The sequence below is a fragment of the Curcuma longa genome, chromosome 3 (assembly GCF_044706935.1).
Source record: "Curcuma longa cultivar G26 ecotype Majalengka, Jawa Barat chromosome 3, ITB_CL_G26_1.1, whole genome shotgun sequence".
Taxonomy (NCBI): Eukaryota; Viridiplantae; Streptophyta; class Magnoliopsida; order Zingiberales; family Zingiberaceae; genus Curcuma; species Curcuma longa.
Genome location: NC_133863.1, coordinates 8,522,292 through 8,543,753, shown reverse-complemented (window position 1 = coordinate 8,543,753; position 21,462 = coordinate 8,522,292). Strand labels below are relative to the sequence as shown.

The following is a 21,462-nucleotide window of genomic DNA, read 5'->3' as shown; positions in this document are numbered from 1 at the left end:
CTAGTTTTAGAATTTTATATAAAATTCAAAAGAAAAACTCGCTTTTTTGTGTGTCCATTCCATTAAACCTAGTCAACGTAGCCTGCTAGATGTTGGGCCTGCAGCCCATCAAGCCCATCTTCTGCCCAATTCAAATATTCGCCTATAAAAAGATAATTTATATTTTAAACACAATATTTTACGCACATCAAATATAAATAATAATTATAATGTTATTTTCTTAATCGACAGATTAGTTTTGCAGTTCTACTACTAATTGCCATTTTGCCACCGCGCCGAAAGGCATCTGAGACATCATCCGTCCATGGCGGCCGTCGTGCTTCGAGCGGTGTCGCCCTTCCTCCTCTCCCCTCGCCTCGTCCGCTTCTCTCGTTCTCGCTTCTTCAATCCCCGACTCCGCACTCACGTCCGACCAGTCTCCGCTTCCCCTTTCTCCTCTCTCCCCTCGCCATCGGCCTCCTCATCGCGACTTCCCCCTCCTACCACCGCCGAAACCGTAGCGCCTGATCTCCCCTCTGGTCCGACCTCCGCTTCCACGCTCCTATGGGTTCCCAGAACGGGATATTGCGGCGAGTTAGGGCCGGAGGATGTCGGTAAACGAGTCAGGCTCTGTGGCTGGGTCGCCCTCCACCGGATTCACGGTGGCCTCACTTTTTTCAACCTCAGAGACAGCTCCGGAATCGTTCAGGTATATTCCATTTTGCAGGGTGCCTTTTCAATTCATCTCTCGCGGTGGAGAAAAATTATTCAATCTATTAATGCGGTCGCTTGGACTCTTCTACAGGTTACCACGCTTCCTAACGAGTATACAGAAGCTTATGCGACTGCGAACAAGCTGAGACTAGAGTACGTGGTTGCTGTAGAGGGGACAGTGCTGTCTAGGCCGCAGGAGTCTGTGAACAAGAAGATGAAGACTGGGGATATAGAGGTATCAGAGTTTAATGCATCCTCGTTCTAGTAGTTGATGAGCTTAAAAATGTTTTTTTTTTCCTGAAAAAGGACTATCTTATGATTTTTTATTGTTAATGATTATTCTGATGAGTGGGGAATTAGAGGTCCTGGGAGTCTGTTGCATATTGGTTTTATTAGTTGACGGACTAAAAGAAAATGTTAAAAAAAAAAAAAACTTTCTTATGATTGTAGATAATTGATGATTATTATGATGACTGGGGAATTAGAGGTACCGGGAGTTTGTTGCATCCTTGAAAAAATCACACTTTCTTATGATTCTAGATAGTTAATGAGTATTTAAATGACAATGGGAGTTTGTTGCATCCTTGTTATATTTGCTGAGGATTTAAAACAATTTTTTTTTCTTTTTAAGCTCTCTTATCATTCTACATAGTTAATGGCTATTCAGATGTTTATCATTCTAATGTATTCTTGATATATTTGTTGTAAGGGAGCTGTTTGATCGATTCTTCTATCTTCTATATGTTTGTTGTGAAATCAACTAGAAGAAAACTTTCATACATAGGATGATCAAAATGTTTTACTGCAGTGGACCGTGCTCTATTTATATTTTGTCTGACAATTGTAAGAACTTGCAAAGTGGTAACCAAACATTTTCCCTTTCGTGTAACAGGTTACTGCAGAGCATGTCATTGTATTAAATCCTGTAAATCGTGCATTGCCTTTTCCCATTACCATTGCAGATGACGTAAAGGATATCATAACAGAAGAAATCCGATTAAGGTAGTTAATTAAAGTTTATTGCTTTTATACCAACATTAAAACCTCTCCGATTTAACACATTTGTTTATATGTTTCTGTTATTGTATTGATTACATAAATGAGAAATGGATCGCTCACTTGGTAGAAAGATGATTCTGCCATGATTCCTATCTATGTTTAGAAAATTGCATGGTATTTGGTTACGACAGTAGACTTTCAAGTGATGTTTCAGGATAAAGTTATGAATATATTCAAAGTAGTCATGACTCATGAGGGAGGTTGCTGCATGCTGTTTTGTCACTTGCAGCTTAGTTTCTTGCATGTATTTATGTCGCTCAGATTACATGCTCATTTGCTTAAACAAATATGAAAAGGGGCACTAATCACATTCCTTCATAAGGATTCTTAGGTAACTCTCTTTTAGAGATCATACCCTTTAGATGTTGCTATTCCTTTCTGTATCGTCTTCTTTTTTGGTTTGATATGTTTCAACATTTCAACATGAAGTCATTTAAAATTTGTCGCCCATTGCTTGCATTGCATTCACATATAGGTGTTTAAGTAGAGCTGCAGAATTTTGTATTCTTATGTCAAATTTGTTATTAGATATCTAACTCAAATATCCTGATATAAAATTTAAATTTGTTTCAGATATCGGTTCCTTGATTTACGCCGTGCACAAATGCAATTCAATTTGAGATTGAGGCATAAAGTTGTGAAGCTCATCAGGAGGTTTCTGGAGGATGAACATGATTTTGTGGAGGTAGTAGATTTTCCTTTCAGCTTATATCTATCCTGCAGTGAAAAGTAAACCTCGGTACTTTGTTTTGCATGTATTTTTCAGATAAACTTGGCATACAACACATCATACTTGAGTGGACCAAAACTATGATATTTAAGTTGATAACCACTATTATCATGTGGTGGAAAACACATTCACAAGGAGGTCCTAACCAATGCACCTGATGGACATTTCATTTAATCAAATGCAATGTTTGAAATGAACTGTATGCCTAAGTTTTGAAGCAAATTAACCTGAAGTGAAGAAGTGCAGTTTCTATTTGCATAAAATTTTGTCACTGACATACTTTGTTACTTTTTGGTTTAAATTAACAATCATTTATGTTGACCATTTTACTTCAAAACCCGAATTTAGGCAAACTAATGCTAGGATACTTTTAATTAGAGTTGTATTAAACATGACAAGACTTGAACCCTTCTTTGTTACTATTTAGCAAATCTGTTCTTCATTGTTGCATAATTGACATGTAACTGATGCCTTTAGTTGCATTACTGACATGTAACTGATGTTTTTTTTTGTTTCAAAAAAACTACTGGTCACCTCTGGTTAATTTTCTTATTTTGGGTCATAAGGTAGATTGAGACTCCAATATTATCTCGGTCAACACCTGAAGGTGCACGTGATTATCTTGTGCCATCACGTATTCAGGTAAAACTTAGCTTGTTATGTGGTCTTTTTGTTTTCTTCTGTATGCTAGTAATCTATTGTTTATATATTCTTTTTATAGATTGTAATGTCAAAACTTAATACTTTGCATGACAAAGCATGTTTTTTTGTGGTCAAACAAAAATTGTGAAACAATGATAAGGAATGGAAATTGCTGATGCCCTTGAACATCAACAAGTTTGAAGATAGAAGATGATGATTGTACATGGTGTGTTGTTATAAAGTGATGCATTCTGCTTAAAATTGTTGGGTTGCAAAGGTGCAAACATAGTCCCACATCTAAAACACATGGGAAAGATCATGAGTTTAAAAGGATGGAAAGTATCTCCATTGGCATGAGGCCTTTTGGGGAGAGCCCAAGAACAAAACCATGAGGGCTTAGGCCCAAAGTGGACAATATCATGCCATTGTGGAGATGTGGACATTCTTTAGACCCAACAATTGGTATCAGAGCGAGGCCGCTCTTCACCGGACTAACCGTCGGATGAGCCATGATCCGGATCTAACCATGTGGGTTGAACCTTAAAAACAAAGGAAGTAGGGGTTCCCGTGTTTGAATCAAGAGGATCAGACACCGGGCAGGAAGTCCTAGTAGGTTGGGTAGATCGAGGGACATGAAGTCCTGGTTGCGGCTGGACAGGAAGTCCTAGTAGGTCGGGTAGACCGAGGGACATGAAGTCCTGGTTGCGGCTGGGCAGGAAGTCCTAGTAGGTCGGGTGGACCGAGGGGCAGGAAGTCCTGGTTGCGGCTGGGCAGGAAGTCCTGGTGGGTCGAAGATTCAGACATCAAACGGAGGCTTTCCGTTTGAGGGGGGGTCTGTGGTCCTTTGTTTGAGGGGAGGATTGTTGGGTTGCAAAGGTGCAAACATAATCCCACATCTAAAACACATGGGAAAGATCATGGATTTAAAAGGATGGAAAGTATCTCCATTGGCATGAGGCCTTTTGGGGAGAGCCCAAGAACAAAACCATGAGGGCTTAGGCCCAAAGTGGACAATATCATGTCATTGTGGAGATGTGGACATTCATTAGACCCAACAAAAAACATGTATATAGATGGTTGAAGCAAAATGAACAGTGACATATGTTGTCTCTGGCAATTTAGCTAGTTCCAGTGGGAATAGTTGTTGCACATCATCTGCAACTAGGGTTTACCTTTTTAACCATATGGATTATTCGTGGAGCAATATAGCCTAATGAAGCATGGTGGTCGTATTGGAGTTGGGACCCCAAGTAAAACTTTGGTATTTATTACCGGCTTGGAAAACTGAACCATGTTCAAGCAGCCAGGCTTATGATTGATTTTTGCTATGCATATAATGACTGATTTTTTTCGTTGCTCTTATTGTATATATATCGTGCATTGGGCTGCCCTTTTATATGAGACCACTTAGAAACTGGCTTATTTGCATTTCTTGCGTTACTCTTATTGTATATATAGTATCATACTGGATGAGGGCCTATACTATCTATGCAAGAAATGAGTGCAATTACATTTTTGATATCTATGATCCACACATGGCTGTTATTTATTTGGTAGCTATTTTGTATTGCACAGGTTTAGGAATCTCATGCAAATATGCAGCTTCTTTAACAAAGTTGACTAAAACTAAACCTTGACATACATGCCAATGTACAAGGTGTTAGTTATTGTAGTATGCAGAATTTAGGACTCTTTTCTGAGTATTGTGACTTTAAAATCAAAGTCAAGTATAACTAATCTTAGATCTTTTATAGTATCTGTTGACTTTAGAACGCTCTCACATTCTAGTAACCAACACCTAGCTGTATGTCATACTATCATTTGTTATGGTTTGAGTTGATATATCTTTTACCCTTTCACTAACATTTGAATACATGCTACATTCTTCATATATGGATTTTCTTATTTGCTTTTGTTTTAATTTATTAAGCCAGGAACATTTTATGCCTTACCTCAAAGCCCACAGTTGTTCAAACAAATGCTAATGGTATCTGGTTTCGAGAAATATTATCAGATTGCAAGGTAACTTCCAAAGAATGACTATAATTCCTCGTATCTGTTCTACAGAGTTGCATACATCTTATATTCTCCTGATTTTAATGGTTGTCTAGCTGCAGCTATTTTGTGGCCTTTGTCACATTTCACCCTACTGGTGTACTTAGAATAAATTTAAACCCTTTTTAGTTATACTTTTCAAGCAAAGTTTGTTTTCTGCTATTAATCTTGTATCAGAGTACAGCCCTGTAACTAAAGCAGCTTATTGCTTCTCCTGAGTATAATCTATAATCAAAAGAAGTTACTAGTATAATCTATAATAATAGTCACTTGAACCACTAAAAATTTGGGTTTCAAAGTTTATTATCTTTTTTACTTTTAGCGAACACTTGTTTATGAAGGTGTTTTCGAGATGAAGATCTGAGAGCAGATAGGCAACCTGAGTTCACTCAGCTTGATATGGAATTGGCCTTTACAACTTTGGAGGACATGCTGAGACTTAATGAGAAGTTAATCAGGCTTGTCTGTGTTTCTTTTGATGGCTTTTACTTATGAACTTAATTTGTTTGACATTTAATATTGTTTATGTATTTATTTGACCTAATGCAATTTGTCATTTCTTTAGATCTGATGGATACATTTATTATCATGTCAGGTATTTGAAAAGATAGCAGGAGTTCAGCTTCCAAATCCTTTCCCTAGACTTACCTATGCTGAAGCAATGAAACGTTATGGATCAGACAGACCTGATCTTCGTTTTAGTTTGGAACTAACAGATGTAAGTGCATATTGCTGAGATATAATTTGATTACAGTTTAGTCAGTATCATGATTCCTCGTAGTATTGGCCTCTTGCTCATCTGGATTAACTTGAAAAAATGGGCGTGAACAAAATATGTTCTTTGTCATAATTTGATAATTTCTTGGATACACAATACCTTATATGTAAGATGAAAGGTATGCTATTTATGCATATGTCATGCTGGCTTACCTAAGTAGTTCAAACATGCAATGTGTTGTGCGAAAGTGGGTGAGATGCTCGTAATAATTGGTGTCCACTTGGATAGAGTTCTTATAGAGTCCAATTTATGTAGTCAATGACTCACTATGACTGAAAATAAGAAAATTTAGGAATCACGACAATTATTGATCTTTTTTGTAGTCTGGAGAAGCAAAGAATCAGTCTATTCTCCAGTCCATTTTTCAATTAGAGCTAGCTTAAGCATATATCCGAACAGGTTTCTATTTATTGATTGTGCAATATCATGGAGCCTAGACCCTTATTTCTTCTGCTCACATAGCTCTGGGTCAATGTACTCTATTATTCAAAAGGATCTTCAGTTGCTAATAAATGGATAGCTCTAGAGGCAGTAGGGAACTGGGGATTAACTAGAAGATGTTTCTATGCATGAAGTCCATCTCATTTTCAAGAAATTGAATGCTTGAGCAAGTAGTTCATATTGATCGCTCATCTAATCAATAGGTACATGCTCTACATGCTTATTGACATTAATCAGTTATATCTTTTAATAGGAAGCTCTCCTGGAATGTAAGTAACTAGAACTACTTTTTTTATATTAATTTGTTGATAGAATGTAACCATTTTGGAGGTGAGTTACACTGAAGCTATCTGCTGAGATAGAATTAATATCATTGGTATTACATCTATTGTAAATTGAGGATGTTGGTTCTTTTTATTTTGTGATAGATGCAGTATACTCCTAATAAGGCTCAGTGTTGTTTGGTCTTATTTTGATTGTTATGTAAAACCAGCTTTCTAGCTTCTCATAACTTTGGTCATGATGATATGTTGGAATGGCAGGTTAGCTCAGTATTTTCAGGATGCAATTTCAAGGTATTTACAGATGCTTTAGAAAATGGTGGCATAATTAAAGCATTATGTGTACCTTCTGGTGCACAGAGATTTTCAAATACAGTATTGAAGAAGGGCAATATCTATAGTGAAGCAGTCAAAGCTGGTGCAAAGGGGTTACCTTTTCTCAAAGTTTTGGATAATGGTAGTTCATGCATGCCAGTTTATTAGTCTGCTGGTTTAGTTTTTATCCTGAAGCTGCATAGGATTTTATGTCGACATTTTTGAATTTGTAGGTGAACTTGAAGGAATTTCTGCTTTAACATCCAGTCTTGAACGTGAAAATAGACTAAAGTTGTTGAGACTGTGCTCTGCAAAGACAGGCGACCTTATTTTGTTTGCTTTGGGTCACCATACAATTGTCAACAAGATACTTGACAGGCTCAGGTTATATGTGGCCCATGAAATGGGGTTAATTAACCAAGTAAGTATACACAGTACTATTTTCATTTGCTGGTCAGCCATTTATGAAAGGAAATGCTCTTTCACATTGGTGAAAACAACTTGCATGTTAGTTTATCTTTATATTGAGTTGGCAAATCTGTTTTTTTCCCCTTGAAAAGAAGTGATAATTTGTTTTCTTGGTTACTAGGCATCACATTCAATACTTTGGGTGATAGACTTTCCAATGTTTGAGTGGAATGATTCAGAACAAAGATATGAGGTACCTTTGTCCTCCTTTGGATATATAATTCTGTAATTGAGTAATGACATTTAAGATTATCAGTAAAGCTGTACATTGGTAGGTGATGGATGTCGTGGATTGGTCCTCTTAGAAATATTTGTATATTGTATATTTGCTTAAGAAACATTGCTAAATGTTGCAAATTTTGCTGAATATAAACCAAGACACGTAGAACAATCACTCAAAAATGAAAATAATTATTGACTGGAAGCAGTTTGTATATCGTCATTTGTTCAATTTTTAAAATTTTATTTAGCAAAAATATTTATGATTCACTGGAAGCAGTTTGTATATCTTCATTTGTTCAATTTTTAAAATTTTATTTAGTGAAAGTATTTATGATTCTGTGGCACTGGAGGTGTTGGGGGACAGTCAGAAAAAAAATGCCACACATTACTTCCTGACCACAAAGTTCCTCCAAGAAAGAAAGTGAAGTGGAAGTGATAAACACGGCTAAAATACTAGAATGGAACTTGTCTATGAGTTATTGTCTTCCTTTGTTACTTTGTAATCCCCTTCTATTCAAAAGCATTGCATAGAAATGTAAAAATAAAAATAAATGTAAGTGTGAAGTGTCAAAAGATGTGATTCCCAAAAGATGTGATATCCCAGAATTCGCTCAAGGTTCTCAACCCTTTTTATCATATGCTATTGTCTTAGTAATTACAGATATCTGAGATGGCCTGGTGGAGCAGGCCCTCTTCCCTCGTTAAGCCAGTTCAAAAATATTAATTGATCTTTTCTTGTCTGTGCTGAGACATGTCATTTGATCATCTTTTTGGTTGGTCCAAGGTTTATATTTTGATGACATTTTTATTCTCTAGGCTCTCCATCATCCTTTCACTGCTCCAAATCCTACTGACATGAATGACCTCCCATCGGCTCGGGCTTTGGCGTATGATATGGTCTACAATGGCATTGAGGTACTCTTTGTGTATATTTGCCATCTTATAATCTAAAATGCTGTTTGGCATCTTTTTTAATGAGAAAGTGTGTGTAACTGTGCGTCGACCACATCTTATGCTCATTTTTCTTGCTGAGTCTTTCTCTTATTATGTGGACATCATGTCTTTTTTTGCCAACATCATGACAATTTAGAGCTTCTTCAGCTCTCCTTTTGTATTGCATGAAGATAATTTTTGTCCATATACATGGTAAATAAGTAAACAAAATGCACATTCATCTATATGATGCTTTTTACATGTTTGCAGGTTAGGTCATCTTTTCCAAATAAGTGATCTTTGATAGTTGCCAAATAAGTGACCATTCTCATTCTTGTAGTATCTCAAGGACAAAATTGTAATGAAACATAAAAAACCTAGATTCTTTTGGAGGGAGAAATGTCCAGGTAATGAAATAATTACCTAGCATGCCACATTCCACGTGTCATACTTTCATTGATCTATATTGTAGCCATATCAACTCCTACCAGATTTTATGCAGTTATGGCAAGCCTCTTTTGATGGGCAGGCTTAGCGTTTATATTTCCCACATCAGGACCAACTGCCGGCCACTATAGTTCAGGCCAATTATATAGCAGTACATTGTCTATTGACACCAAGTCTGATAGTTCTTAGTCTGTACAATCTGAATGTGTATTTGCCTATAACTTTAGATGGGATTTTCTTTTGATATGGATCCTTGCTAAATTTTGCTGTATGAATGTTGAAAATTGCAATCTTTTTTCACAGATTGGTGGTGGGAGCTTGAGAATTTACAAACGTGAAGTACAAGAAAAAATCTTGGAAATTGTTGGCATTTCTCGCGAACAGGTGAAGTTTAACTATATATTCATTTCTTTAAGATGGCTGACATAACAAGGGCCTCATAATCATCTTTCTGGTTGCATACTGACCTGAGAAGCATACATTAGACAATATGATATGAATTGACCAAATATTCAACTACAAGTTCCAAACCAATTCTGCACATTCTGTTCCCATCATCTGACAGGCCAAAATCATGTGCGTTTATTAATGAAGGCTTGATACTTGATGTATTAGTTAATTGGTTGATAAAATGGGTATGTGTCCTATCACCAAATCCCCAACTAATCACTTTCATTTCGACTGCAATTCTACAAAGAACAACTCAATAGAAATCCGGATTATTTACTACATGCTGATATCATAGATTGGTTGCCTTTTGTATGTAAAAGCTATTGCTGCCATACTCATTTGGCGTTGCTTCCAACTGTAGTTGGTCTTTAATTCATTATATGTTCAGATGATGAGATTAGTTTCGATAAAAATGGCACCTGGTGGTTAAATTATTCCAGTGATATAGAGAACCTAACTGCTTGATTCTTATACTGACATGTTCTCTTGGTGATTTGGCATTCATTTGTGCAGGCAGAGGAAAAGTTTGGATATCTTTTGGAGTGTTTAGATATGGGTGCTCCTCCACACGGTATGCAATTCCTCTATGTTTACCAGATAGCGATTATTATGAAATTCATTTTTCTTGAATTTATCCGTGCATTCTGTTTATGCTACTTCTCGACTAGCAATTACCATCTCCAACTGAGACACTTGATGTATTCCTAATAACTCTGCTAATTCCTAGATAGCTATATTACCTGGGCTCGGCTACTGGTGTTTGAAATGTGAATCCAAGTGTGTACTTTAGTTATTTCTAAAAAATATTTACTCGTGATCGATAGAAAGTTGTGTAGAAATCGTATCAGACATGGGTATATATATATATAGATCATCCATCAGATGCCATGTTTAAACACTGCTTGTAGTATGATCAGTTGGCTATCGAATTGCTAAATGGATTCACAATAAAACATTTTGCAGGTGGAATTGCTTACGGTTTGGATCGCCTAGTAATGCTTCTAGCTGGTTCAACTTCGATACGGGATGTCATTGCATTTCCCAAGACCACTACTGCACAGTGTGCTCTTACTAAATCGCCATCTCCAGTCGATCCCCATCAGCTGAGAGACCTCTCCTTAGCTACTCTCTAGATTTCATACATTTTGTTTTTGTAAACTATGAACAGTCATGAATACATGTGACTAACTTATGATTCAGATAACATCTGCAAGAAAAATAAAATTCAAGGAATGAATTAATAAAATATGCAACATTTATCCTTTTCTTCTTCCAAATGCTACTCTACACTGTCGTTGTGACTAACTACTGTTAATTGGCCACACACGTTATTGTTAATAAAATGATTATATATATATATACAGAGATGTTCTCCTGGGCGCCGTTTCGTGGGCGTCGCGTGGGCGACAGCTGACGTGGAATCCACGTCGCGTCCAGCGCTTATGCGTGGCCAGGAAAAGGAAGGAAACCGAGCCTCGCTTCTCATTCAAACCCTATTCCTCTCCCGCCGATCCTCTCCTCCGCGATTCCTCTCCTCCGCGCGGCTTCCTCCGCTTCTCTTCGCCACCGCAAACCGAGCCTCCTTCGCCCGGCTTCCTCCGCCTCTCTTCGCCACCGCAAACCGAGCCTCGCTTCTTCCTCCAAACCCTAACCCTAGATTCCTCTCCTCCGCCTCTCTTCGCCACCGCAAACCGAGCGGAGATGGTCTTCTCCCTAGATTCTCCCCTCCCCTCCTCTCCCTTCGCCGCCCGCGATCCCCTGCCCGTCGGCCCTGCTCTCTTCCCCTCAGCACCGCCGCCGATCTGGTCGCCCCTGCTCGCCTCCCAACGCGAGCACGTGGCCAGGAAAAGCAAACCGAGCCTTCCTCCAAACCCTAACCCGCGATTCTTCTTCCTCCCCTCGCTCTCAGCCACTCGCGACACCTGCTCTCTTCTCCCTGTGTTAAATATTTACAGTAGATTTGACAGACGAGAAGCGGGTGGTCGGAGTTGCGACGCTCGAGGGTGGAAGCCATGACATCTGTCTCAAGGTAATCGCCTTCCTCGATGTCGTTCCTTCTGAACAGGAAAAGAGGGTATTTTAGGGTTGAAGTGAGTATGCAGAACCACCGGGGAGCGATGATGGAATTGGGTGAGGGGCTTTGCAAGCTTCGGAAAATGGATCTTGAGAACGGGCCGTTCTTTCAATTCGAAGAGGAAGTCTCAGCAGCCTTGGAGTTCCTATACCAAACTCAGAAAGAACTCGCTGCTTGTAGGTTTTCATGTCTGTGAGTACTTGTCGGTTATTACTTGTGTTTTTCTAATTGATCTATCTGAGATCACTATGGAATCATTTGTTATTTAAATATGAAATGAGAGAAACAAATAACATGTAGAATGAGGTTAGATGCCTGTGATTTATATTCTTGCATAATGAACTTATTGATTCATTCAAAATAATTGTCTTTCGAATGGGTAAGCTTACAAACTATTGGAAATCTACTTATTTGCTGGATGTGTAGCTTGTTGCACCAAAGTGTAGATCTTTTAGATGGCTATTAGTTTCTTGTCTAGGACAAGTTAAACAAACTTCGATCTATTATATATCTCAGCATTGATTTAAAGGTTTTAGCTATCACAGAATCTTTTTTGAATGTTAGATCTTTAGAGCAGCCAGAATTTGTGATGGCTGAGGCAACCCAATAGTATCTTGAAAGAAATTGGTCGGGAAAGATGGCCATATCAAGATTCTCTGAACATTAATTTTCATATTGTTGTGTATATTTTGTTCAGAAATTTAAGATTTAGTGTGTTTATGTTGGTACTTATACACCTAGGAGAGCTTGGATAAGAAATAAAATGTTAATCTCAATCAAGAAATGAAGTGATGTGTTTAGTTGTGCATTTTGGACTAGCATGCCTGTTCGTGTATGTCCTGACCTGTGCTTGCGGAGGCATCTTCACATTCAAGGTTACTTTATGCTACTTCTGGCTGATCATGAAACAATTCAGCTCACTTATTTCATTTAACATTGCAACAGAAAAAAAGAAACTGTTTATTTATTTATTTTTTCTGAGTTAGCGGAATTTTTATTTTACTCTTGCATATATGAACATCTAGATATCATTTAGTTAGCATAAGGTTTTCTAGGATTTTGATATGCACTCACTTGTTTCGTTTTCTTGTGGTTTTCCTTTCTGACTTTTCCTCACTTTCTCTCGGGTTAAATAATTAACCGTCATTTTATTAGTCTGGTCATGTATGGAACTTGTTTGCCTGATATCATCCACCGAGTGATGTTGATTGCTATTATTTAGTTATCAGAGATAAACAAAAGGAATTTTAGGAGCCAAATTCCAAATTGCTGTATTCGCTCAAGAACTAGTTAATTACCGGGTGGGATCATCAAATCAATTTTAGTTTATTTGCTTCTAACCAGCATTTGACTTTTTCTTGAAGCGATTCTTTTTCTCTTATTTCCATGCTTATTTATTTTAGCATTCCCCCGCTAAAGTTAATACTAGTTCGATGGATCTCATCCACTCCAGTCAATTCAGTCTCCAATAAATATATTATTACTTGTTTGTGCACAATAGTGAAGTTATGATTTTGTTATCTCAACTTTCTTCTACATTCTGCAGGCACTAGTGAAATTTGCTTACCAATGGATGGTTCAGAGAGATCTTATCAATTACTCGATAGCTTTGCTGCCGGTCAACAATTGTACAAATTGAGTTTAGATCAACAAGGAGTTGCCTACATAAGTTTCTCCCTTGTTCTGGAGCAGAGCTCATATGAGCCTTTAAAAGTGAAGGTTCCTGCCACAGAAGACCATCTCAGGGCACTTGAACATCAATGATCAAGTGAAGAAAAGTGAAGAATTATGTTATTGCTTGATAGCTATCATATAAGCTATTTCTATGTTACCACGAACTGAAGCTGAACACAAATAGAAAAGTTTAAAGAAGATAAAGTAACTAACTTAAGGTCAAATGCAGACTTTGAATTGTGCAAAACAGGAGGCATTGATGTTAATAAACCACTTCTTCAGATGCAGTTCTTCAACTAGAAAAAAAGAAATACAAGGTTTTTGAAGGTTTTTGAAACTAGTTTTACATGGTTACTCTATTTGTCATTATATTACTGCAAAGTTCAAAGTTTAAACTCTCTGTTTAGGTGGTCACTTAAAACTGTAGTTTTACATCCCAGGTAGTAAACTAAAGTGATAGGGAGAGCAATCAACATCTCAAATGTAACCCTGCATTATATTACAAAACAACCTGCAAAGTTCAATAGTGCTTTAAATGCACATCTCTTTTGCAAACACAAAAGGCACAATCCCTTGGGGAAAGCTGCCTGCAGCAAAAAGAAAGCCTTACTTTTTCAGTGTTTGTTCTTCTGATATTAGCAGTTAAATTTAGTTTACAAAACCTGTACTATCGCAATGTGTAAGAGAACTCCTCGCAACCCACCTGCAATAGAAGCGGCAGCCATGACAGCAGGGCCAGTGACAAATCTAACAGCCATAGCAAATGCAGCAAGGGAATTGCCACAAGCTATAATTCTCAGCTGTAATGCCATAAATAAACCTGTAGAAAGATGGAAACTTTGAGACTCTATCGCATAGCCTTCTGAGGAGACATGATGCAAAAGCTTACTCACCGAGACTGAACATGGCCATCCCAAGTCCCGCATCAGAAAGTATTGAGATTGATTTTGCAATAATAGCAGGCATTTCAATACTTGCTGTTGTAAGAGTATGCCGGAAGCAGCAATTGGCTAGAATGAAAATTTCCTGTCTCATTTCCACCTATTGGTGTTTGACCAGTAGCTCAAATCCACAAAAACATAGTAAATTTTCAACTAACAGACAATCTTCCTTTTTGTGGAAGGATTTGAAGCTATATCAACGACCGCATGAGTATGCAAAGTCTTGGATATTAATATGCAGATACTTGGATAGAGTTTATGCCAGTACAAAATGGTAAATGGTCTTGCCATTATGTTTTTTAGATGATTATTTTCATTCTGATAGTTTGTTCATAAGCCTACAGATTAGAACAAAAGCAATTACATAGTTAAACATCAATTAGCTACGTCAACATATCTAACAAGGATAATTGCAAATAGAATAACCAACTTAATAATACACGAAACATCAACTTAAATAACCTATATCTACTCTAGGAATATGCAGAGGGAAGAATTAGATTGGTAAAGAAATGTACTTTACCTTTTTTTGCTTTTCTTTTTGTATCACAAAGGTTAAAGGTTAACACAAAGCTAAAATACAAACAAAAAAGTTCATTAAAATACCTTTCCTGTTCAGAGACAAATTTCAAAACCTAAGGTTATTAGGTAACCTTACCCGGTTGAACAGATGATGCAGACCCACAGCACACTGTAGGATGCCATGAAGGAGCGTGCGGATGGCCTCCTCCGCGTCGTACCAGAGCTCCTCCAGGAAGTCATGGCACCGGCAGTACTCTCCTCCATTGAATAGATCAACTGCCCGCCCAAAGCTGGTTCCTTTCCCATCCGATGGCTCGGTTTGCTTTTCCTGGCCACGTGCTCGCGTTGGAAGGCGAGCAGGGGCGACCAGATCGGCGGCGGTGCTGAGGGGAAGAGAGCAGGGCCGACGGGCAGGGGATCGCGGGCGGCGAAGGGAGAGGAGGGGAGGGGAGAATCTAGGGAGAAGACCATCTCCGCTCGGTTTGCGGTGGCGAAGAGAGGCGGAGGAGAGGAATCTAGGGTTAGGGTTTGGAGGAAGAAGCGAGGCTCGGTTTGCGGTGGCGAAGAGAGGCGGAGGAAGCCGGGCGAAGGAGGCTCGGTTTGCGGTGGCGAAGAGAAGCGGAGGAAGCCGCGCGGAGGAGAGGAATCGCGGAGGAGAGGATCGGCGGGAGAGGAATAGGGTTTGAATGAGAAGCGAGGCTCGGTTTCCTTCCTTTTCCTGGCCACGCATAAGCGCTGGACGCGACGTGGATTCCACGTCAGCTGTCGCCCACGCGACGCCCACGAAACGGCGCCCAATCTAGGAATTCTCATAATTACAATTTACAATTAATTTTTCAAATTTATAAAAGTGAATGATTGATAGTTTTTGTCATTTTTTACTTAATTTTTTTTTGAAAAAGATCAATCTTCTTGAGTGTTTAATTTTTGTTTTGCAAGAACGAAAGTCAACCATAAGTTAGGCAACACATCACCGTAAGTTATCTTTTGAAAACTAAGATCTATTGAAAATATAACTTAAAGGTTTTGATTTCTAATAAAATTAAGGAAACAAATCGCCATAAATTAGGAAGAAATCAACACTAAATCCATAGAATTTCATGATATATACTCCAATAAGAGAAACCTTTTTGTAACTTTTTTATGGAATAAAAGAAGAGATATTTTAATTACATTCATTAATTTAGGAAACAAACAAAATCCAAAGAAGAATATATTTTTCCAACCGAGAAACATTTTTTTAAAATCATTAACTTTTTCCCCTTCCCTTAATTCTTCCCAATTGCTTTAAGTTGACTTTTTAATCACCAAAAAAAGTCCACAAAAAGTTATAAATTTGTGTGTTTGAGACACAGAAGGATGTGAATCCTTGGTGAGTTGCAGACATGAACAGCATGGATGGAGGCAGGATCTCTCTTTGGAGTTTCGATGAGGTGAGTCACAAAAATTCATTCTTTCTACTTGAATACCAATTTCATATTTGGAGATTATAATTATTTTAAACTACCCTCTAGCCAAAGAAAACTCAAAATAAGTTCCTATGAAGATCAATGTAAATAAAATAAATGCAAAAGAATCACTATTAATTCTGTAGGGGTTTTTTTTTCTTCTTATTTTTGTCTCTGTTTGCAGCCAACAATTGAGGACTTAAACGAGAAGCTGATGCATGCCTACAGCCAATTGGAGGAGATACAAGTCAACGCCGGCGAAGAGCTGCGCAAATCGAACCAACAAGTCAACCGCCTTCTCCAACGCCTCCATCGAACAACCATCGAAAGGGACGAGGCGAGGACGCAGCTTCGGTTCCTCCTGCACCAGATCCATCGAACCAGAGCGGCCAGCCCATTAAGCACATCTTCTGCCGGTTCGCCGGCGCCGGAGCGCTCGAACACAGTCAACGCCGACGACGTGGTTGATGGGCTGGCGAGGTGGAAGGCGGCGGGATTGCCTGAGAGAGGGAGGTTAGTGGAAGCGGTGGCGGCGGCAAAGCCGCTTCTGAGGGACCTCATGGTGGCTGGGCCACCGCTGCCGCGGTGGCGGAACCCGCCGCCGATGCCCGCCGAGATGTGATTCATTTTCAGATTGCAACTCATGTTTTTATCAGTTTTTTTTTATAAAAATGCCATCTAGATTTTAATTAATGCCAAAATGCTCTTTTAAATTTTGATAAAATTCAAAATCGAGTAAGAACACTTTCACATTATGATAAAATCACATAGACAAAATAAACTTAAAGAATAAATCAACTTTGTCGTGGGTTAATATGCCTAGGTCAGATCAAGAAGGTCAAGATCTGATTTAATTCGCAACGAGACAAGACTCGATCTCCGACTCAACCTCTTGGTTAACTGCCCGAGACCTCTACTCTAGCTCATGCTCGACCGCTCGAGTTTCCCACTCTAGCCCAGTGGTCAAGTTGTGGCTTAGCTTCTTGATTAACTGACTTTGCGACTCACTTAACACCCCATTCGGTGCTTCACTGGTTTTGCTCTCGAATGAATCCGTGATCTTCTAACTAGAGGTTGACCCCTCTCAATCAGCTTAGCCTCTTCGAGTTCGCGCTTCTGCTCAGACCACCGCTAGAAGGACATATGCAATGATATAATATTTGATAAGTTTGTAAAATGTTAATTGTGATGAAAAAATACACATCTCCATTTGATGTAATTTCCATGAGTAATGCAGACAAAGAACTAAGACCTTAGTATACACTAGCCATACTGCTTTGTGTCAAGATTGTGAACACATTCCGAACAAATTGAAAGTCGCAATAATTGACCAAAGGATTAAAATAATAAAATACTAAATATCCTACAATGCACTACACATGGAATGAAAATAACTTGGACATTAATGTGCTGCTTACCTCTATCAAAGGCTCAACATTTTTTTATCTTCAACATGTTTTAGAATGAATTTCATTATATTAGACCCTGATCAATCAAATATATAACTTTCGTTTCAAAGAGGTAATAAATTCAGTGATTGATAAAAAAAAACAGAGAACGTAATTACAGGGAATCCAGATGGCAATCCCCCTATCGGGTTTATTTGAACGCCAACCATAAAGCCTTGACCCAGAATGACAAAATCAAAGTAATATATATAAAGGATTATAAATAAGAAAATCCAACCACAAGTATCTAATGAGACAATTACTTAGCTCAGATTTGTAACCCATACACGTAGCAATGGCAGACTCAAGATCTGCACCAGAGTGAACTGCATGCCTATAGTTTAAAAAAAAACAAAGGGAAATGAGAACAAGAAATTCAATTGGAAAGCAAAGTCCAATAAAAACACAAATTTAATATAATAAACAAAAAAGATTTCAATGCTCCAAATGAAAAAATGAAAAGAAAAAATATACCTAACTAATATCTTATCAAATTCGACCGCTGCTTCAATTTCCTTAAAACCTTGTTATTTAATATAAACTTTTTTATCCCCATCTCCTCAGCAGCATCGAGCATCGAATCACACTGTTGTATTCCTCCTTGATTTGCCAAAATTTATCATCGCAGTAGTTACCGCCGTCAATGGAACTTCCCTGCCCCAAATCCGGTATCTCAAGCCACGTGTCGGAAGCCACGTCGTACACGAGCGCCGATTGTAGTTTTTTATCTTCTTTGTCGTACCCGCCGATGGCCAACACCTTCCCTTTCATCATGAGATTTCTGTATAAAAACCGCTCTGGGGCAGGGTTTGGAGCGCCTGGGCGCCAGGCCCCGGAGAATAGGTCGTAGATGTTGACCTCACCAGTACGGCGGTTTTCCATCGCGTCCCATCCACCTATCACCACCAGCTCTCGCCCGACGACGGCGGCATCGCTGAAGCCCATCCTGAGGTTGGGGCGGTGGGGGAGCAGCGGCCGCATCTTTGGCCGGTTGGGGGCCAGCTGCCGCATGCTGCAGACGCCCGTGTCAGGCTCGTATAGGGCTAGGTGAAACTTACCCATGGTGTGCGGGAGCTTGCCCCGGAGGAGCAACGAGACGACGAGGGGGGCGCGGCCGGCGGCCCTGCGGATGCGGTAGAAGGACGGCGAGTCGAGCTCCTGCTTCCACCTCTTGCAGACGGCCCGAGCGTTGGGGATGGCGTGGAAGGGGAGGCGGAGGAGGCAGTCCGGCAGCCCTGGAATTAACCCGGCCTCCATGCTCATCATTCGTTGGGCACGGGAACGCGTCAAGGCCGGAACGGGACCGGAATGATGACTGCCGCCAGAGAAATCGGAGAGCGACGGCGTCGAGGACGCTCCCCGGCGTGGCCTGATCGGGCGGCTCATGGGCGCGAGCACGAACAGCGGCGGAGGGATGTGCGCGAGAAGGCACCGGCCGTTTAGGGTTGAGGGAGTTCGATGGTTTCAATAAGAAAAAAAACTACTTGTCACAATAGAATTCCTTCACCGTTGGATTTTAAAATTAAGATTAAATCCTGATCGTAGATTGAATGGATGATTGTGATTGAATGGATGATTGTGATTGAACGGTCCAGATTCTCATCACAAATTTGTGACAGGAATATGTTGTAACAAGTAGCATTACTCTTTCAATAAACAATTTTCTCAATCTAACTCTTATAAATAGATAGTTCCAGCACGATTTTGACAAACCCTAAACGATTTATTCTATTAAAATATAATAAAAATTATTTTAATTGTTTTTTAAAAATCTAATAAATTTTATATATTCATATAAATTTATTTTTTATTATATATATATTAGAAATGGTAGATTGCGTATAAAATATGTTTTAATTTTTATTTTCTTCAATTTAAATCTTAAATCCCCCTCCACCCACGCCCCCCTCCTCTCTATATATCTCCCTCTCGATTAATTAATTAATTTATTTTGTTAAATATTCAATATCTAATATAATATAAATAATAATAAGCCACATGGGACTTATTTATTTTGGACCACATGGCGCTGAGCTATAGTCCAGGGCAGCCCTCACGTGGCTCCGTCTTTGACGATGGGATATTCTTCCTACCGATGATAGAACATCTCCCCTAATGACTTCATATAATGAGTAATGACTTGGCTTTTCATGGGTACAGGTACACATACACACAATCAACACTCTCTTCTCTAACATTTATAGTTCTTCTTTTTCTCCATTTCCAATTCGCGGCATAATTTGAGCGTCACAAAAGTTAAGTCAGGACGCTCTTTGACCTTCATTCTCATTCTCTTTCTCTTTGCAGCTTGACAAAAACTCCATTGTCTGCGGATCTTGTGTGATTTCATCATCAACTGATGACTCATTCGTAGATGATCTCAAATGGGAACAAACTTGATAATAAACCATTTGACATATTAATTAGTTCATCCCATCAATACTAATATCGTTCCATTAATACTAATAATAAATTATTTTAATTATCATTCCCTTACATTCTTCTTCCACTCAGTTCCAGTTAATCAGAAAGACTGAGCTGATCAACACCCAACAGCCAACAGCAATCTCAAAGGCCAATGGCAGAGATGCTGCCTTCGTCCGTCAACAAGCAAGCAGCATGACCGAAGCTCCTCCCAACCTTGGGAAACTCATCGTGCTCTCTCACCCTACTCCAACGTCCAAGACAAGGCGATTCAATAGATTTCATGTGCCTTGTTTTGCTGCCACGTCGTTGCTCGCAGTCCCTCAGCTCAGCTAGCCAATAAAATCCAAAGAGGGAGCCCCAAGCCCGCAGAGAATCACAAGGCTGGCAGGCAGGCGCCGAAATCTCATCGAATCCTCCGCCTTCACATCGATGGAAACGACACGATCGAAGATCTTCTTGATCTCCTTGATCTTAAAAAGAAACCCAGTCCAGCTCAAAGTCCTCTCCCGGCTCATCCCCTGATTTTTAAGACCAAATAATCCACAAGCAAAGCATGATACTGTGTGCCGCCACCCGTCACCCAGCCTGCTTCAAGTACTACTACTACTTCGCCGCCGCTGCCGTCGGCTTCCTGACCTGCACTTGCTGCATCATCATCAAGAAGAAGTGTTTTCCGTCGGCTCGTGTGGTCGCGTCGTCGAGGAGGAGACAGCAACGAAGAAGGGTTTCGAATCCGGAGGAGCACCGGGCTGGGCCTGATCAGTCGACGAGCCAAACTAGCCGTGGAGGCTTGGCCTCCGCCGTCATCCGTTCCATGCCGTCGTTCCAGTACGAGGAGGCGATCACAGACGGGTGCGGGAGAGAGATCGCCGAGTGCGCGATATGCCAGTGTGCGTATGGCAAAGGGGAGTATCTCCGGCGGTTGCCCAACTGCGGTCACGTCTTCCACGTCTCGTGCAGCGATACTTGGCTCCGGATGAACTCCACCTGCCCGTTGTGCAGGGCCAGTGTTACGTATGATGCCGAGGAGTCTGTTTCGATAATCGCGCAGTTGGAACGAGAGAGAGCACTCGGTTTCCGATCGGGAGGCTTGGACGAAACCTGCCCATGATCCGGAGCTAATTGGATTAGAAGCCACAATCGGAAATCTGTAGATATCATCGATGGATTCTGATCGACAAATTGACTTCGATCAGCCAATTAAAGCGAAGCAAAGATGTATACCTGGCGAAAATTAGCAAATATTTATTGAAGAAAATTCATTTTCATGATCTTCAAGGTAATTCCTCTTTTCTTACTAAAAACCTCGTAGCAGAGTGCTCTTCCGAGACGATCCAACCCAATTCGACATAGAAGCCTCGGCCGCGTGGCATTGGTCGAAACGGTGAATTGCTGCTGGTTGCTTTCTACTTGC

The 21,462-nt window shown here is 39.7% G+C and overlaps 5 protein-coding genes across 5 annotated transcripts; 2 read left to right on the top strand and 3 right to left on the bottom strand.

Moving 5' to 3' along the window:
• Nucleotides 1–274: 274 nt before the first annotated feature.
• Nucleotides 275–10,738, top strand: LOC141823073 (aspartate--tRNA ligase, chloroplastic/mitochondrial). Its single transcript, XM_074710344.1, has 15 exons — nt 275–688; nt 785–928; nt 1,586–1,695; nt 2,326–2,437; nt 3,053–3,124; nt 5,055–5,146; nt 5,521–5,641; nt 5,775–5,897; nt 6,941–7,136; nt 7,228–7,415; nt 7,584–7,655; nt 8,501–8,599; nt 9,368–9,448; nt 10,028–10,085; nt 10,478–10,738. Exons 1-15 carry the CDS (start codon nt 305–307, stop codon nt 10,645–10,647), a joined length of 2,022 nt encoding a protein of 673 aa, XP_074566445.1. The 5' UTR covers nt 275–304; the 3' UTR covers nt 10,648–10,738.
• A 3,055-nt stretch (nt 10,739–13,793) lies between these two features.
• Nucleotides 13,794–15,196, bottom strand: LOC141823614 (auxin efflux carrier component 8-like). The gene is made up of 5 exons (XM_074710902.1): nt 14,862–15,196; nt 14,810–14,814; nt 14,156–14,239; nt 13,966–14,082; nt 13,794–13,849 (listed from the first exon to the last, which is right to left on the bottom strand). The coding sequence occupies exons 1-5, from the start codon at nt 15,194–15,196 to the stop codon at nt 13,794–13,796; spliced, it is 597 nt and encodes a 198-aa protein (XP_074567003.1).
• A 914-nt stretch (nt 15,197–16,110) lies between these two features.
• Nucleotides 16,111–16,795, top strand: LOC141823613 (uncharacterized). The gene is made up of 2 exons (XM_074710901.1): nt 16,111–16,158; nt 16,358–16,795. Exons 1-2 carry the CDS (start codon nt 16,111–16,113, stop codon nt 16,793–16,795), a joined length of 486 nt encoding a protein of 161 aa, XP_074567002.1.
• A 1,372-nt stretch (nt 16,796–18,167) lies between these two features.
• On the bottom strand, nt 18,168–19,007 carry LOC141823612 (F-box/kelch-repeat protein At1g15670-like). The gene has a single exon (XM_074710900.1). The coding sequence runs from the start codon at nt 19,005–19,007 to the stop codon at nt 18,168–18,170; it is 840 nt and encodes a 279-aa protein (XP_074567001.1).
• Nucleotides 19,008–20,535: 1,528 nt separating this feature from the next.
• On the bottom strand, nt 20,536–21,421 carry LOC141823610 (uncharacterized). The gene is made up of 2 exons (XM_074710899.1): nt 21,354–21,421; nt 20,536–21,196 (listed from the first exon to the last, which is right to left on the bottom strand). The coding sequence occupies exons 1-2, from the start codon at nt 21,419–21,421 to the stop codon at nt 20,560–20,562; spliced, it is 705 nt and encodes a 234-aa protein (XP_074567000.1). The 3' UTR covers nt 20,536–20,559.
• Nucleotides 21,422–21,462: the final 41 nt, after the last annotated feature.